Source organism: Penaeus monodon, chromosome 42, assembly GCF_015228065.2.
Source record: "Penaeus monodon isolate SGIC_2016 chromosome 42, NSTDA_Pmon_1, whole genome shotgun sequence".
In the NCBI taxonomy this organism is placed as follows: Eukaryota; Metazoa; Arthropoda; class Malacostraca; order Decapoda; family Penaeidae; genus Penaeus; species Penaeus monodon.
The window spans coordinates 22,016,789-22,034,288 of NC_051427.1; the positions used below are offsets into that span (position 1 = coordinate 22,016,789).

At 39.2% G+C, this 17,500-nt stretch overlaps 1 protein-coding gene across 2 annotated transcripts; it reads right to left on the bottom strand.

Annotated features, from left to right (window-relative positions):
• Positions 1 to 6,286: 6,286 nt before the first annotated feature.
• Positions 6,287 to 16,782, bottom strand: LOC119599064 (small integral membrane protein 14-like). 2 transcript variants are annotated; one of them, XM_037948814.1, is made up of 5 exons: positions 16,625 to 16,782; positions 13,808 to 13,894; positions 11,761 to 11,809; positions 10,936 to 11,087; positions 6,287 to 9,768 (listed from the first exon to the last, which is right to left on the bottom strand). In XM_037948814.1, exons 2-5 carry the CDS (start codon positions 13,880 to 13,882, stop codon positions 9,730 to 9,732), a joined length of 315 nt encoding a protein of 104 aa, XP_037804742.1. In that variant the 5' UTR covers positions 13,883 to 13,894; positions 16,625 to 16,782; the 3' UTR covers positions 6,287 to 9,729. The 2 variants fall into 2 exon arrangements, with proteins under 2 accessions (XP_037804742.1, XP_037804743.1); XM_037948815.1 differs by having other exon boundaries at positions 13,808 to 13,897; positions 16,625 to 16,776.
• Between the last annotated feature and the right edge of the window lie 718 nt (positions 16,783 to 17,500).

Genomic DNA, 17,500 nt, shown 5'->3' on the forward strand with positions numbered 1-17,500 from the left:
CTGCTTATGTACTTATGTTCCATAAGGCAGTTGGGAGAAAACCTCGCGAGGAAGATGAAACAACCAGCGATGTCTTACTGAGCATATATTACAGCCAATCACAATACAGAGAAAAAGGGGAAACTTTTAAAAAGTGTAGCCAAGTGAGGCACTGTATATCCTTGCGTCAGAGCCTCTCCTGACTGAGCACCGACCCCCGGACCCGCTCTCATCAGGACATTCCGGCCGCAGCAAAGTCATAATCCTGAATCATAGCTCAAAGATCGAAGGCAAAGTACCTGCTAAATATAACGGGTAATGTGTGCCTAAATGCTGCTGTTTCTCAAGGAAAATTATAAAAAGGTTAAGTCAGATAATTAAACAAGGCATATGAAAATTGCGTGATATTTTTTACATGTAGGGAGGCATGATAAATCATATAGAGGTAAAATAAAAAGTATATATTAGCTCGAAATATAAAAGTAGTTCATTTTATACAGCATTTTCATACTGTGTATATATATATATATATATATATATATATATATATATATATATATATATATATATATATATCATACAGTGAGTCAGTGGTGAGTCCTCGGCGCGAATTTAGAACGAAGACTCAGGGCTTGGAACGAAGACTTCTGGACTCATGACGAATATCCGCCATTTTCTATGCTTCTGACGACACCCTTAGAGTTAGGTCCTTCCCAACGCACCGGCCCTGAAGGCCACCTTAGCCCAGCGGACCCCAGGGGCAACCCCCTCCCGACCAAGGCCTCGGCGCCGCAGCGGAGCCCCAAAGAGGGCTACGAGCGGCCAGACTTTTTCCCTACTGCTGGTCGCCGCTCGCGAGGGGGCCACAGACGAAGCCCACGGCAACACGACAGCTGACCGGGAACACGCCCGGTGCTGACACGGGACGCGCTCCGGCAGCTTCGTCAGTAGGAGCAAGGAGGTGAGCAGAGGAGGCAGCAGAAGGGTAGGTGGTTCAGGTCTCGGCTTCGCGAACCATACGGGTTTGCTGAGCGATAAATGCGGTAAATGTGTGAATAACTGAAATGATAAATATATAGATTATTAATAAAAATAAATAGATAAATAAATTAATTAATTAATAAAAAGAAAAAAATGAAAGAAATATATGAATATATCAATAAAAAATGAATGAAATGAACACAGTAAAGAAAGAAAATAAAAATGAATAAACAGTGTAAAAATGAATCGTTTACGAAGTGGAAAATATGGAGGCTGCCTTGTTTGTCGCCGACACCTATCTCGCTGGCGGTGATATTTTGCTGTGAGCTAGCCATTTGATGTCGCCATAAAACTTTCGAAGGAGCCAACAGGAAGTAGGATATTCTTCACTGTGGACTAGGTTAGATTGGGTTGGGTTGGGTTGGGTTAGGTTTCTTCTTCTTTTAACGGTAGGTTCATGTCTGAGCCGCCGTGGTCACAGTATGATACTTAATTGTAGTTTTCATGTTGTGATGCTCTTGGAGTGAGTACGTGGTAGGGTCCCCAGTTTCTTTCCACGGAGAGTGCCGGTGGTACCTTTTAGGTAATCATTCTCTCTATTTATCCGGGCTTGGGACCAGCACTTGACTTGGGCTAGCTTGGCCACCCAGTGGCTAGGTAGGCAATCGAGGTGAAGTTCCTTGCCCAAGGGAACAACGCGCCGGCCGGTGACTCGAACCCTCGAACTCAGATTGCCGTCGTGACAGTGTTGAGTCCGACGCTCTAACCATTCGGCCACCGCGCCCTTGACGATCATGGGCTTCCATGATTTTCTTGGCAATTTAGAGCGGTGGTTTGCCATTGCCTTCCGCCCGGTGTTTTTTTTTTTTTTTTTTTTTTTTCCGAGTCACCATCTCTATTTACCCGGCACTGACTTGGTCTGGCTTATCCACCAAGCGGCTAGGCTAGGTTAGGTTAGGTTGGGTTAAGTTGGATTGGGTTAGGTTGAGTTAGGTTAGGGTTGGTTAGGTACGGTTAGGTTAGGTAAGATTAGGTTAGATTAGATTAGGTTAGGTTAGGTTAGGTAAGGTTAGGTAAAGTTAGGTTAGGTTAGGTTAAGTATATATATATATATATATATATATATATATATATATATGTAAATATATATATATATATATATATATATATTTACATATATATATATATATATATATATATATATATATATATATATATATATATATATCAGTAATATTTGTTGTATAAGCTAATGCTTTAATTATTACAAAAACTGTGCAGACTGTTAATATGCCATGACAAGCATCGGTTATATATCTATTAATCTATATTTATATATTTTTTCTACATACAGTATGTATGTACATAATTAACATTCGTTGTATAAGCATGAGAAGATTGTTCCTTTGCATTTGGCGGACAGCACTTCGGCAAAATTTCGCATGCTACTGCCAACAAAGTTTTTTTTTATCACAGCAGTTGTCTTGGGAACCAATCTGTGATCCTGCAATTTTTGAAGCATAAAGCACTTTTATCCCATTTTTATTGTATGTAAATCGAAAACAATAGTTGGCTCTTTTTTATTTTCTCCATCCCCCCCCCCCACATACACACACACTTTCTTCGTGTTTGAGGGTACAGAAGCTGGCTCGGATTTTCCCCGACTCATTATGACCCAAAATGCGAAAGAGAAGATTTACGACCTTGGAGAAGTGTGTCCCAAATGCAGTGCCAGGGCGAGGCAGAAAACCACCCTGGCTGATTAGGGGCAATGTATGGGAAGGGCGTGAAGCAACTACTCGTCTGTGCGATTTAACCAAGACTGGATTTAGGGATACACTGAACAAACTATGATTTAAGCGCGTGAGTCCGAGGAACCGCTCTTATCAGTTTCATATTCTTTAAAAGTTCATTTTATGATGATTCGCATTTTAATCAAATTCGAACGTACTCGAATTATCCCATACTCTTCTTGGTGAGGGATAAAACAGTACCGTATTGATACAGCTGAGAGAGAGAGAGAGAGAGAGAGAGAGAGAGAGAGAGAGAGAGAGAGAGAGAGAGAGAGAGAGAGAGAGAGAGAGAGAGAGAGAGAGAGAGCAGACGAGACCGTATTTTCGAAAAATCATTATCAGGTGTGAAGAAGATAAAATCCAGGATTTCTAAACCTATTTTGTGCAAATTTGGGTCTTTCTGCCCTTGTTGTTGGTGAAAATACCTTTGGCGCTTCCCCTTTTCTTTGAAGACGGGCCCAGATTTCCATTCCTTCACACGACTCAAGGGCTGTCCAGACCAAGGCTTCACCTGAGACACACCCTAGAAATGTTGCTACTGTGCAATCCAAGGAGGGAAGATGGCGTGGGAACCTTTGACCTGAAGGAAAACATTATCCAGTAATAATGATGCAAACACATCCGCATGTGTGCAGGACGATGCGCTTTCAGATAAGCTCTACCTTCTTCCAGGTTCCATTGGCCTAAGTTAAGGGTTTCACGCGCTCCTACAAAGACAAAGGTCCCGTTCACAGTGGCCTAAAATCGACGTTTCTAAAAGAGAAAAAAAACATCTAATGACCTGACGCTGAGTGTTGCATACACAAGTCTTGCAACTAATCAAGGGCTGCAACACAACAAAAGCGGATAAAAAATAAGTTGATATTTACGAACGCCGTGAGAAAACTCCAAAGGTATATCAAAACAGTCAGATATTGACACGTAAATTGTGGTAATATATATTTATTATTATTATAATTGTTCTTAATATTCTTCTTAATCATTACAGGTATCATTGCCATTACCACCATAATTTTCAGTTTATTTTTTGTCGTTATCATTACTGGCACTGCTTTCATTAAAACAGTTACTAGCACCAAGTCTTTATTTGATTAAATATCTTTATTAGCAACATTTGCATTATTACTGCAAAAAAAATTCTTACTATAATCTTTATTAGCTATTCTTATTTAACATCATCACCGTCATTATATTTGGGTCAGTCTAATATCAAACACACGAACACACACACACACACACACACACACGCACACACACACACACACGCGCACACATACACACACACGCGCACACACACACACACACACACACACACACACGCACGCACGCACACGCACACGCACACGCGATTCCATACCCAAGCGAAAATTATACTTTTTCTATAACCTTCATTTCCAACCACCAGCACTTATTTCCTCCAAAGCCGAAAAATTGCAGTGTCTTTCTATATTCTTTTTTTTTGCGCCGAAGTCGACGCTGTTTTGGCAAGCCCTTCGTGACGGATCTGTGCTCTGACCATATCTGGAAGGTTCCTCTCCGGTCAAAGGTCACCATGCCCTTATTTGGGACTTTGTAGCTCACACAGGTCATCGGCTTCCTCATAGCGGTCCCGGTCTTGTATATATATTTTTTTCTCTTCCTTTTTTTCTTCTTCTGTTATTGCTTTTTGATGGTCTGTGTGCTTTGGGGTAATTGTCTTGTCCGAATGAAAGTTTATGTTTGCGGGGTGTTGTGAGGGAGAGAGGGGGGGAAGGGAGAGAGGGAGAGGGGGAAAGAGGGTTCAGGGAGTGAGAGGCTGAGGAAGTGGGCAAAAGACAGAGACAGAGTGAGAGAGGAGGCGGGGAAAGAGAGAGAGAGAGAGGAGAAAGAGAGAGAGAGAGAGGAGAAAGAGAGAGAGAGAGAGGAGAGGGAGAGAGAGAAAAGGAGAGGGAGAGGGAGAGAGAGAGGAGTGGGACTAATGAGAGAGGGAGAGAGAGAGAGATAAGGAGAGAGGAGAGAGAGAGGAGAGAGAGAGGAGAGAAGGGAGAGAGGAGAGAGAGGAGAGAAGAGAGAGAGAGAGGGGAGAGAGGAGGAGAGGAGAGAAGGAAAAGAGGAGAGAGAGAGGAGGGGAGAGAGAGAGAGAGAGAGGAGGGGAGAGAGAGAGAGAGAGGGAGGAGGGGAGAGAGAGAGAGAGAGAGGAGGGGAGAGAGAGAGGAGGGGAGAGAGAGAGAGAGAGAGAGAGGAGGGGAGAGAGAGAGAGAGAGAGAGGAGGGGAGAGAGAGAGAGAGAGAGGGAGGGGAGAGAGAGGAGAGAGAGAGAGGGGGGGAGAGGAGAAGAGAGAGAGGAGAGAGAGAGGGGGGGAGGAGAGGAGGAGGGGAGAGAGGAGGAGAGCGGAGAAAGGGGGGAAAAGAGAGGAGGGGGAGAGAGAGGAAAAGGGAGGGAGGGGAGAGAGAGAGAGAAAAGGGGGGGAGAGAGAGAGAGAAGGAGAGGAGAGAGAGAGGAGGGGAGGAGAGAGAGAGAGAGAGAGGAGGGAGAGAGAGAAAGGGAAAAAAAACAAAAAAAGGAAAAAAGAAAAAGGAAAAAAGGGAAAAAAGGGGAAAAAAAAAGAAAGAGAAAAAAAAAGGAAAAAAAAGGGGAAAGAGAAAAAGAAAAAAGGGGGAAAAAAAAGAAAAAAAAAAAAAAAAGAGAAAAGGAAAAAAAAGGAAAAAAGGAGGGAAGGAAAAGGAAAAAAATAAGGAAATACAAAAAAAAAAAAAAAAAAGGAGAAAGAGAAAGAGAGAAAAAAAGAGAAATAAATAAAAAATGAGAGAAACAGAGAATGAATGAGCATTAATCATGGAGGCAAGGAAGCTGAACAGATTATAAGTCCTTTGAAAGTTTTTATCTTCGTGTCTGTTCGTAGTTACGGCTTTATGTATATGGTTGGAGAAAAAGGTAAACGAACTTAATTCATACTTTCAGATAATAGTATTATATATATATATATTTAATGGGTTATTAGCTCTGTTTTGTTACCTTACATAAAAGATTAATTGAAGCATATTTAGGTGATTAGGAAAAGTGAAAAGACCACCCATTTTATTACACTACAGCGTTGTACTGCTTACAATAAAATTCTCAAGTCGATTATTATCTTTTCAGTCTGTTTCTGCTCTGGCTCAAGTTAATAGTTATGAAGAGTTGATAGAATACAATTAATTGATAAAAAAAAAAAAAAAATCATTATTGTTACTACTATGATTTATTTACCAACAACTTTGACCCCAAGTAGATACTTGATCAAACATACAAACTCAGTACAGTTTACATATAAAAACAAAATCCTGTAGCATGTATATAAATATTCACATAATTCTTCAACGAGTCAAGATCTATCACATCCCTTGAGGGGGAAAAAACAAACATTTTTCAAACAAGCATTAGGATTAGCTAACTTACACTACAGGAATTACCACCAACTACAATCCGTTCAAGAGTAATCTGCCTGCATATTTTACCAAACCTGAGCCACAGCAGGATAAACAATCTCTAAGGTAAAAAGCAAAACCAAAAAAGTAGATTCTCTTATTTTATTTATATATTTTTCATTTGTGCCAAAAAGTTTAACATAGTTCCTAAATAATTAACCATCCCTTTAAGATTATACTGTATATAAATACTATAACTGGAAATAAAATGATTTGGGACTAGGAAAAACTAGGTTCAATAGATATTTCTCAGTTCATTAAAATCTGACTAATCTCTTTTGAAAACTTACAAAAGCAAAATACCTAATACACATTTTAAAAAGTTCACCGTTTTTACAAGAGTTTTCTTGACACCGTGCAATTATTTCCTCAGCTGCACGGAAATGCTGAAATGACTATTGTGTGGGGTTTTTCCTAACCATCAAACCATATGTCAAATTTGTTAAATATACAAAAGAGAACAAAAAGAAAAATAACTGATCAATCTATAATACTCAGTAAATATAATATTGCAGAAATGGTTTGGTTACAAATGATAGAATAAGCCTTTCAAAAACGACTCCTCTTTTTCTTCTCTCTCTCTAGCCGCAAAGCTGTAGTTTTTCTCCATTCAAGAGGAAAAAGGGGCGGGGGGTTTCTTAGGTTTATGTATAGTACAGGCTCTGATGGTCTTTCCTTATGACTTATGAAAGGAAGCAATTGCCCTTAACCTACAAATGAGGATGAGGAAACATCCAGCATGTAAAAATTTTGTCAAAAATTTCATAAAACAGCAAATTTATGTTCTTTGGACCCTGTGATATAACAAGTCACACTTCAAACAAATCTGTGACAGTTCCCATAACAAGATTATATGCTCTAATAACTTTCCACGAGTATTTATATATTTAAAATAATGAATCCACACATTACAGTGATAATAAAGTGTATTAGCACAAGACTCAATATTGCCAAAGACTAGCTTTTTCTTTAGGCCCTGAACAACTTCACTGCTGGATTTTAAGAGGATGATCATCAATCGCCTGTCCTAAAATAACATTATATACATCAGTGTTACTTCTGATTTTAACATTTGGTTCTGTGTCCTTGACAGTCTACTAAACAATTCATGTACAAAGGGCTTTAGGCAGTGTGGTGCTGTTACTCTTATAAAAAAGGGTATTTCCAAAGAGGACCTGACAATTTTTTTTTTTTTTTAACATTTAAAACTAAAAGAATATAAAAGAAACAAAAATATAACTTGCTCGCTGCAAATGCACCTGTGTTGTGGTCGACATAAACTTTCCCTCTGTCGATTCACACATGTCAGAACGCCTGTCTGACAATGCGCGTGTGAAACCAACACCTTCATCAATCAAGTCCTCCTTAACATCCACGGACAAAAGCCCAAACCTCTTCCTTCCCTTTGGTTTGCGATATAATCCGTCATCGGCACAACCTGACAATTTGCGGTCATGGAATGCTGGATAAAACTACCCTGCTGCACTAGTTTCACTCAGAAATAAAAAGATTAAAGAATTATTAATGATATAAAAGCTCTCTATTTTAAAAGATAAAAAGTAGTTCCCTGTGCAAGTGGTGTTTATATTTTTTTTGACAAAAAAAAAATTAACTGTGTTCTTGTGCTTAAATGTCTTTCATTCTATTGTTTGTGCGTCTACTGAATGTGTTAACATAAACCATACAGAGGAATCAGAGATTAGTCAAAGCATGACAGCAGTATGACCAAATGAGTGGTGAAAAAGAAAACTAAAAGAAAAAGAAAAAAAAAAAAGAAAAAAAAAAAGACAAGACCACAGAGTGAGTCAATTGGTCAGTCCTTCTGCATGGAGTCTTTCCCTCCAGCCAGATTATATTTCAACTTTTCCTTTGTAACTCATTTTATTTACTCTGAAATTCATATACCTCTAACTGTGATGCACACACCTGCACACACACACACACACTCACAAGGCCCCAAAAGGATGCTGTGCTTATCTAGCATAACAACCCCCCCATGTGCTTCTTTACACTTATTTAAGTCACTTCAACCCTTGCACTGCGAAGGCAATGCCATAGCATGATGCCACTGCTATGCCTGAGAGCAAGTGCAGTTAACTTTGGGGTCTAGATTACTGACCTGGGAACCCAGCTTGACCGTTGGGTATGACCTCAACCTGGACCCTTCAGCACGGTGTCAAGCCAAATGGAGGCCCTGTACAAGGACTCGCACCCAGGATCTTTGGGGATGGGGGAGGAAGGGTGGGGTGGGTGGCATGGGCTTAAAGAACTAAATATTCAATATTTGCTTTCTGGGGAAAGAGGAGGAGGAGGAGGAGGGGCATGGGGGGGGGGGTGAAAGGGTATTCTGCAAATATCACAGGTAAAAATCTTCTTAAGTTTCTAAATACCAGTTGTACTGCTGCTTTCTGAGGCATCTCTCTTTACCATAATAATTTGTTGTGATTCTTGATTAGCACTGTAATCTCATGGCAGAAACTAGGATCTGCATCACCTCTGCACTTCAAACTATTATGTGTGTAAGTGTATACCAGTCTGCGTATGCCAGAATCTACCAAAACACACACAATAACAGTGCTGTGATGGAAGTACTTCCCATTCAAATTTCGATATCCATGACCTCAGAAAGTGTGTGTGTTTGATTTTTCAACTTAGAATATCCTTTGAATTTGACTATAAAAATTATTACACAAAATAAAAAGAATTAATAAAATTCACTGACTATCCTTTGGTCCTCCTTTAAAGACCAAAAGCAAGTACTGACACCAATTTCTACATACTGACACTGGATTTTAAACTTATTTTCAAAGTTCCATTACTAGAGAGAAAACTTTAATTAATAAAACTTCAGAAAAAAAATAGAACAGTACAAATATTGAAGGTACAATATAAAAGTCAAGATCCTGAACACAGCAATAAAGACCATATGGCTTTTTTTCTTACCCATTTCAGAGATCAGTTAACAAGCATATTAATAAACTGCCATGATAATAAAACTCTTGATACAGTACCAAAATTTTTCAAAATCTTTGAAGAATGATCATATGAAAAATAAATATCTTAATAAGAGAGGAGTCCTTTGGACTGAGACCCCGAATCAGTTTCCCTGGAACTCCTTTCAGAAAATGCCTGTGCCGATTCCTTCACTTGCCAGACCTTGTATCTCCTTTGCTGTGCTATTCAAGAAGGCGTGGACAAAGAAAGAGAAACGAGAAAAAAAAAAAAAAGGGGCAAAGAAAGAAAAGGGGAAAAAAACTCATTTCAGATATAACAGAGAGCAAGAGAAAGAAAGAGGGGGAAAAAGGGAGGAACCACAATAAAAAAAAAAAAAAAAGGGCAAAGTTGAAGCAGTCCAAAAGCCTTTGGGTGAACAGCACAACGAAATGGGGTTGCCAAAGTCTTCCTCCACATATGATATGGAAAAAAAAAAAAAAGGTCACTTGAGAGGTGTCAGGGGCCGATGGGGGGATCTGGAGGGTCGGGGCAGGGAGGAGACAACATGGTGACCTGTAGGGTAGGGTACTGTAGGTCTAGTTGGCCGTTGGAGGAGCTGGTGGAGAGCCCCCATCCTGTGGAATAAAACCAGAAATGAAATTCTATATTAGAAAGTAGTAGATAATATAAACAGTAAATATCTATTGAAAAAGTAAACATCTTTAAAACTAACTTCATTTCAATTGGAAGACAAAGTGTACAATTTTGCTAAGGGGGAGAAATCAGAAGGGAAACGGAGATGAAGATGAAATAAAAGAGATGTGTAAGGCAGATCAACTTCACCCTCTTCAAGATCTGGATTTCCTTGACAATCGTATCAAAGATTCACTAACCTAATGAGCTGCAGTGGAGGTATCCCAAATATGAATAAACAAAGATACTTACACATGAGATACATACAAGATTATAATGTATGTAAATGTATTCAATTATGCAGTCCATCTTGATAACTTTAATTTATTTATTTATTTATTTTTTTTTTGGTGAAGTTTTGACTTGTCTACTTTGTAGCCTGTTGGTGCCAATAGATAACGGAGCCAATATAAATGCCTATCTATGCCTCCAGGAAATAAACAGACCACACCTTCTGCAGTGCAGGTTGATTTCAAGGCCACTCATGCTAGATAAAAGTTGTGTGTGGGGAAGTTGTTTTCTTCCCCAATGGCTTTGACTCTAGACTGGGAAATTACAGGTTTTAACATAAACATTGAAAACTGACATTTCACTCACAAATAACACCAACAACATTAAAACTAACTGAAAACAGCATACTGAATCAAGAGCAGCAGGGGGTGGAGGATATGGCAAGAAATTCCATCATCATTATCCTTTGTCCTATGACACCAACTGAAGTTATTCTGATTTGTTAATTGTTTCTGTAAAAAACATTCTACTAATTTCAGCATATTAAAGGAACTTTATATTGCAAGATAAAATACAAGTACAGACCTTGGTAACAATTCAAGCAATCAGCTAACCCTTCTTTACAGACCAAACTCCAAAATGTAAACAAACCATATCCCTGTCATGCTAATATTATTGCTCTTCTTGCACTGAATGAGGTACTCCACATTTCACTGCCTTAAAAAAACTATTTACTGTGTGGTTTTACTGTCTGTCCCATAAACAATGTCATACTAGCGCAAAAATTGTATCTACCCATGAGGAGGTACAAACTTCTTGTCACTATCGGACAGGAGTAATACCTCTGAGACCAGCTTTGGAACCCCCACGCCCCTCACCTGGTGGCTGTTGGAGGGCTTGGCATCTGGGTTGGAGCGAAGGGTTGACGGCCGCAAGAAGAACAGGACAATGGCAAGAAGACCCCACATCATGGCCAGGAACATCATGCCATCGGAGCCAGTGTCGCGGGCTGGCATTGTTGGCCCGGGCACTGTGGGGGAAGGGGGGGGAAGAGGAGAGTTAGTTGGGGAGGAAAGGTCTCCTCCATAAGCTTTGGTGGGGTTGTGAGGTTAATTTGAGACTAACTGCAGTTCCTAAAAACACTTCACTACCACCTAATTACCATCGTTAACCTCTCCCTTAAACATTCTCTAAAGAGCCTGTGGTTCAGTAGCTAAAAAAACATTTAGATAATTCTGTCACTGAAAAATATCCCTTAGTGTTCCAGAGCCTGTCAGTGATGGAGGCTGATTACAATTTTGTCAAACTAGAAGGGCAACTGCTGTATTAACAAAGTTCAGTCTAAAAAAAATGTTGAGGTTCCAGTAACATGGAATTAATAATTTGGGACATAGGGCCAGATAAAAAAAATAAATAAAAGAAAGAAAAAATCTATCTGTTACCCTTTAAGTATTATATACATTATCATTTCACCAGCTGACATCCAGCTCTCCTATTTTTATGGAATTTACTAAAACCAGTCAGGTTACAGGAACCAATTTTTTTTTCTCCTAGCCTCAAACAAAATAAATTATTGAGCCTTTACATGAAATTCTTTCAATAAAGGTATTGTGTGGGACAAAGCTTGGATTCAAGAAATGAGGAAGGAAAATAATATCATTTTATGAAGGTTCTCCAATGTCATCATCTGTCCTTATACTTACTTTCATTGAAACATTCATTGTCTGTGCAGTAGGTCTGGGATTGCCTCAGCTGAAAAGAGGCAAGAAATTAATACAGAATAAAAAGGTAATGAAAAATCCATTCTGCCTTACACATCTAAATAATTAAGCTTTTTCATTTAAGTCAACTACCATATGATAAACAGAATGAGTTCAGGAGAGATATAAAGAAAGTTTGGGGGGGAGGCATGTAAAGAAAGAGCAGAGAGAAATGCTTGCACACAAAAAAGGTCAAGAGCATGTTTGGGACTTGAGTCAATATGCAAGGTACACATGCATATAAACATACATTTCTTTCTCTTTGTCACCTTCCCTACCAAGTCCCTTCATAGCTCTAGTGCCTCACTTCCCACCCTCAATATCCCCCTCCCTCCCTCACCCCCCCCATCCCATCTCCCTCCTCCCAACATCTGAGTATTGAATATTATCTCTTTCCCAGGAAAGGTTTGAAATGGTAAACACCTGTGGTGCTGCTGACTAATCAGCCAGCTGGCCTTTCTCTCATATGCGCACACACACACACACACACACACACACAGACACACACACACTACTTTTAGCTACTTTAAATGTACAACTGGCCTATACTAGTCATGAGTACATACTACATACATTAATATATCAACTTGAAAGTGCTAATAGATTAAAAGAAATAAATTCTGCCTTTTGTCCATTTGTATCTATATAAAAATATTCAACAAAGAGAGAGGAGAGAGAGAGAGAGACTACTGTATAAGATTTAGATAAACAATTTGAGTTGCTCTGGAGAGAGTGACTGACAGCCATTTATAATTGGCATAAAATGAACAGATGTTGATTGATAATTTTGCAGAATCTTATAGCACACTATTTTGTGCAGTTGATGGAGCACAAGATACAATGTGTGCAGTAAATGAATGAGTGAATTGGGTAATCTATAAAACTTGAACAAAAAAGACACACGAAGGCACACACACACACAACCACACACACACACAACCACAACCACACACAACCACAACCACACACAACCACAACAACACACAACCACAACCACACACAACCACACACAACCACACACAACCACACACACACACACACACACACACACACACACACACACACACACACACACACACACACACACACACACACACACCACTCTTCATTAAAACCCAAACATCACAAAGAAAATAATTGTCAGAAAACCACAAAACCACATTTCTATTTCCAACCAAAAACTGACAGGCTGCTGATTAGCTGGCTCAGTGGTTGACTGACCGACAGCTCCCTTTCCACTGACCTTGGACTATCTGATAACAGGCTGAAAGAGAATGAGAATGAGAATAAGAGAGAGAGAGAGAGAGAGAGAGAGAGAGAGAGAGAGAGAGAGAGAGAGAGAGAGAGAGAGAGAGAGAGAGAGAGAGAGAGAGAGAGAGAGAGACAACAAAAGGGCAAAGAGGAGAGATAAGAGCTTCCGGTTCCCTGCTCCTGAAGCCCTCTCCTCCTCTTGCTCCACTGTGATGGGGAGGGGGGGGGGGAGGTAAAAAGGAACTAACACAGGAAAAAGGCAAAAGATAGAAGAAGGCAAAAGATAGAAGAGAGAAAATTAGAGATGACAAGACAGGCTAAGAGAGGACGAGTAAGGAGAGGAGGGGATATGAGGGGAGAAGATGGGTGGGGAGGGGAAAGGGAATGGAAGGAAACAGAAGGGAGAGAAATGTCAATGAAAGTAAGGTAAAGTAAGATAAAGTAAGCTAGGAAAAGGGAAGAAGGGAAGAAAAAAGAAAAGCAGGAACGGACAACTAGAGAAAAAGACTTCCCAGAGCTTAAATCCCCAAATCAATCCCGACTCCAAAAGGTCCTCAACATGACCACTTGAATCTAAACTTTCCTGAAGATTTTCCAAAACTGAAGCAAATATCCTCATTCACATAAAATCACCCACCTTCATTCTCACGATGTCCCTCACAAACCCTCACACTCCTCAAGGCCTCTCCAATTCCTTCTCCTCTCCCTCTCCCACCTCCTGCCTCTCAGCGACACTCACCAGTGACAGGAGCCTCCTCATGGCCATCTCGTGGCTCCAGATGCACTCGCAAGGGTCAAAACCTTCGTCCGCCATCGTCTTCCGAGTCTGCTGGTCAAAGTACATTTGTTTAATAAAATTAATTCAAATCTTTGTTAGGCATTAACTGACCCACAAACTTTGTATACACTCACTCCAAACCTTCTTATATCAAGCTGTGTATATAAAAGAAATATTCTGTTATTTCTGTACAATTACTTTATATTCTTTATCATTATTCCAACTTGCTTAGCTGTTCGAATTCAATGTGACTTTCACCTCCCTTGTCAAGAAATCGAAGGCTGATCTTTCCCTTCGACCTAAAGCTTTCTCTTTAAGCATGAAATTCTGAACAGATATATATAACAGAAACTGTTCTTTGGAGGGAGGTGAATAAAAAAAAAAATAAATAAATAAAATAAAATAATAAATAAAAAGCACTATAATCCTTCTTGTAGTTCACAGACAAAGGATCATAAAAACTGTAAAATCTAATATGTAATGCTATCTATTACATCTACTATATCACCCATTTAATCAATACGAAATCTATACATTTTGATTGATGTAGATATACAAATTTGACTTAACAGGAAAGATATAAATGATATTAAATCAGCTCCTGAACAACTACATGTCTGCACAAGCCAAGGTAATTCCAAATATCTTTATCACAAGATTAACATGTGTTCTGGCACAAATACTAAATACAGATAAGATACAGGCTGTGATATACCCCCCCCCCCCTACTACCAACACCACCCCAACCTAAATTTAAATGGTAAATAATCAGAGTCATTACATAATTCTTGCACACTCAATAAAATGTATTTTTCACTATCTTTTAATCTGAGTGACTGCATCATTACTTAAATAATGATACTGTTACTAGGAATTAGAACAATGACAATATTAGCAATATCTTTACTGAATGTATACACTATTTAGATTGCGAGAGAGAAAGGGACATTTAGATTGCGAGAGAGAGAGAGAGAGACAGAGAGAGAGAGAGAGAGAGACAGAGAGAGACAGAGAGAGACAGAGAGAGAGAGAGAGAGAGAAGAGAGAAGAGAGAGAGAGAAGAGAGAAGAGAAAGAGAAGAGAGAAGAGAGAAAGAGAAAGAGAAGAGAGAGAGAGAAAGAGAAAGAGAAGAGAGAGAGAGAGAGAGAGAGAGAGAGAGAAGAGAGAAAGAGACAGAGAGAGAGAGAGAGAGAGAGAGAGAGAGAGAGAGAGAAAAGAGACAAAGTCTCAAGACCAAATTTCTTATATTTGCTTTACCCAACTGTTTATTCACACATACTTAAACACTGGAGTATTATGCAAACACCAAAATCCAAACCTAACATTTCCTACCTACTACTTATTCCCTACAAAGGGGAGCAAGACCCCCTATACCCCATCTTTATTAGCTCTTTGTGCTAACTTATAGAAAACTAAAGACTTTGGCTGTGTGTGGGTGTTGTGCACATTTTCGATATTTCACTAAATGTGAGGCTGTAGCACCTGTCATGTTTATGAATATATCTATTGCTCCATGAGATGGCTATGTCCATCTCCCTCTATCTCTGTGCATCGCTCTCAGTAACACTGACCAGGGAGAGAGACAGACAGGCAGAGAAATAAAGCAAAATTCATTAATACCAAGAAAGAAAGAAAGAAAGAAAATTCTTATTTCCCTTTGCCATTCATCAACGAAAGCCGCCTTCTTCCCTCGGCGCAGCAGATCAAGAAACCTAATTTGCATTGCCAGCTGCATTCATTAGGAGGGTGATTTTGGTAAACTCAAGTGTGTCAAATTTATAGCTAATACCAATATCCAGTAAAACATTTTCTCTCATAAGTCTTTCCTAATTAATCGATCAACATATCGTTACATTTTAATTATTATTATGGCGGAAATATGACTTCACATGATAATCAATCTCAAGCAACATTGAATCTTAATTCTCAATAAATTAACAAATTTAAAAAATATATAGACAGAAAGGACAATCAAATAAATAAGTTTTCTTCCTTTCCTGCAGCCATTCAATATTGTTTTCCTTTGTTTACTTATTACCAATCTTAATAAGATTAGATCTCTGCTTTCAGGTTTTTTTCTTTACAATATTTGTCATTTTCCTTGCTACTTGTTCCTTTTCTCTACTTTATCTCATTTCTTTTCCTTTTATAAATTGACTTATAATAACTTTAATAAAAATCAACATGGTAATTAGAAAAATTAAAAATAAATCTAACAGTTATTAGAGAAAAAAAAAAAGTTATTCTTACAGTAAATAAATACAATTATATTTATAGATTTCTGAACTGGTAAAAGGCCGCGATATCAAAGACTATATAATAATATAAATATCTTTTTTTACATCAAAAACACTATAGAAGAATAATGGAGAGACATTCAGAAGTCAAATCCAAGAAATCCTTAAGTACTTACAAAAAAAAACAAATGTAATAAAAATAGGTATTATTTCTCACATACTTTCGTAAATTCGTGTAAAAAAAACGCAACAATATGGAACTCGATACTGGACCAAAGAAGAAAAAAATAAAAAAAATTTAAACAACAGCCATTATCGAAACTCGAAGAAAAAATTCACACGAATAAAAGAAGCAAATACCAAGAGGCAACCGACATGCAGAAAGAAAGATATTGATAAATAATCGAAAAATAGAGATGAAAAACACTGCTGGAATATCAACTCTCTCTCGCCATTGAGAAAAACAACCCATAACCTAGAAATAAAAACAAGGCAAAATAAACCCCCAAAAAACGACGAAAACCTCTTTCTCGCTACTCACTCAATAGACGGGGTGATTTGGCGCCGGAGGAAGGCGAGGAAGACGCTCTCCCGGCCAGAAATAAGGGGAAAAAAGGGGAAAATAGACGGACGAGGAAGGAACCGCCTGCGCTCGCCTCGTCCCCTGGCCTCTCGAACCTCAGCTGGGGAAGGAGACGGGACACTCGCTCCTTTTTTTAATGGGCCGGGGAGAATATGCTAATTGGCAACCGCGGACGAGTGGTGTGGGGAGAGGGGGAGTGAGGTAGTTCGACGGGCGCTTCGTAGATGGCGTTGGGGGTGGTTGGTGGATGGGCGATAGATGGCGTTGAGGATTTTCGGGGGATAGGTGGGGGAAGGGGGGTGGGGTGGGGGTTAAATGTGGATGGTGTTTTTTAGAATATGATGCGATATTAGCAGATGGAAATCATAAATGCAGATGGGAATCATAACAATGCGACAGCAGAACATAGAGCTATCGTACACGAAATTATCACAAATAGACCTCGCACCCTATAATAGTCTACCCTCAAAAAGAGAAACAAAGAAAACGATATCCCCTCCTGATCGGAAAAAAATGTCGATAGATGTCACCACGGTAGCGCCTTCAGTTAGACAGAGATTCGTAGTTTCTTCCCTTAAAGGTTCGTCTTTTACGGCAATATTTACAAACACCTCTTCCAGGCTTGCCAACGGCGTAAAAAAATGTCCACTGAAAACATGAATAAAACGGTGTCAAGCACGGTCGCATGGCCTTTAATTCACTCATTTACACTTCCATTTGTGTGATTTGTGTTATATAAGCCATCTTAGCGCTGGTTTGCGATGCTTAGACAATGCTAGTGAATTGCTGTCGTGTCACTTTCGTACAGGTGCTCAATAGCAGCCTGTCTTTCCT

What these genes read in the sequence shown, in the direction of transcription:
- LOC119599064 (XM_037948814.1), bottom strand. Translation starts at nt 13,882, where the DNA reads ATGGCGGACGAAGGTTTTGACCCTTGCGAGTGCATCTGGAGCCACGAG. An exon ending in TGAGGAGGCTCCTGTCACTG is followed by an intron (nt 11,810 to 13,807) that starts GTGAGTGTCGCT and finishes GCCTCTTTTCAG; the next exon opens with CTGAGGCAATCCCAGACCTA. An exon ending in AGCCCTCCAACAGCCACCAG is followed by an intron (nt 9,769 to 10,935) that starts GTGAGGGGCGTG and finishes TTTATTCCACAG; the next exon opens with GATGGGGGCTCTCCACCAGC.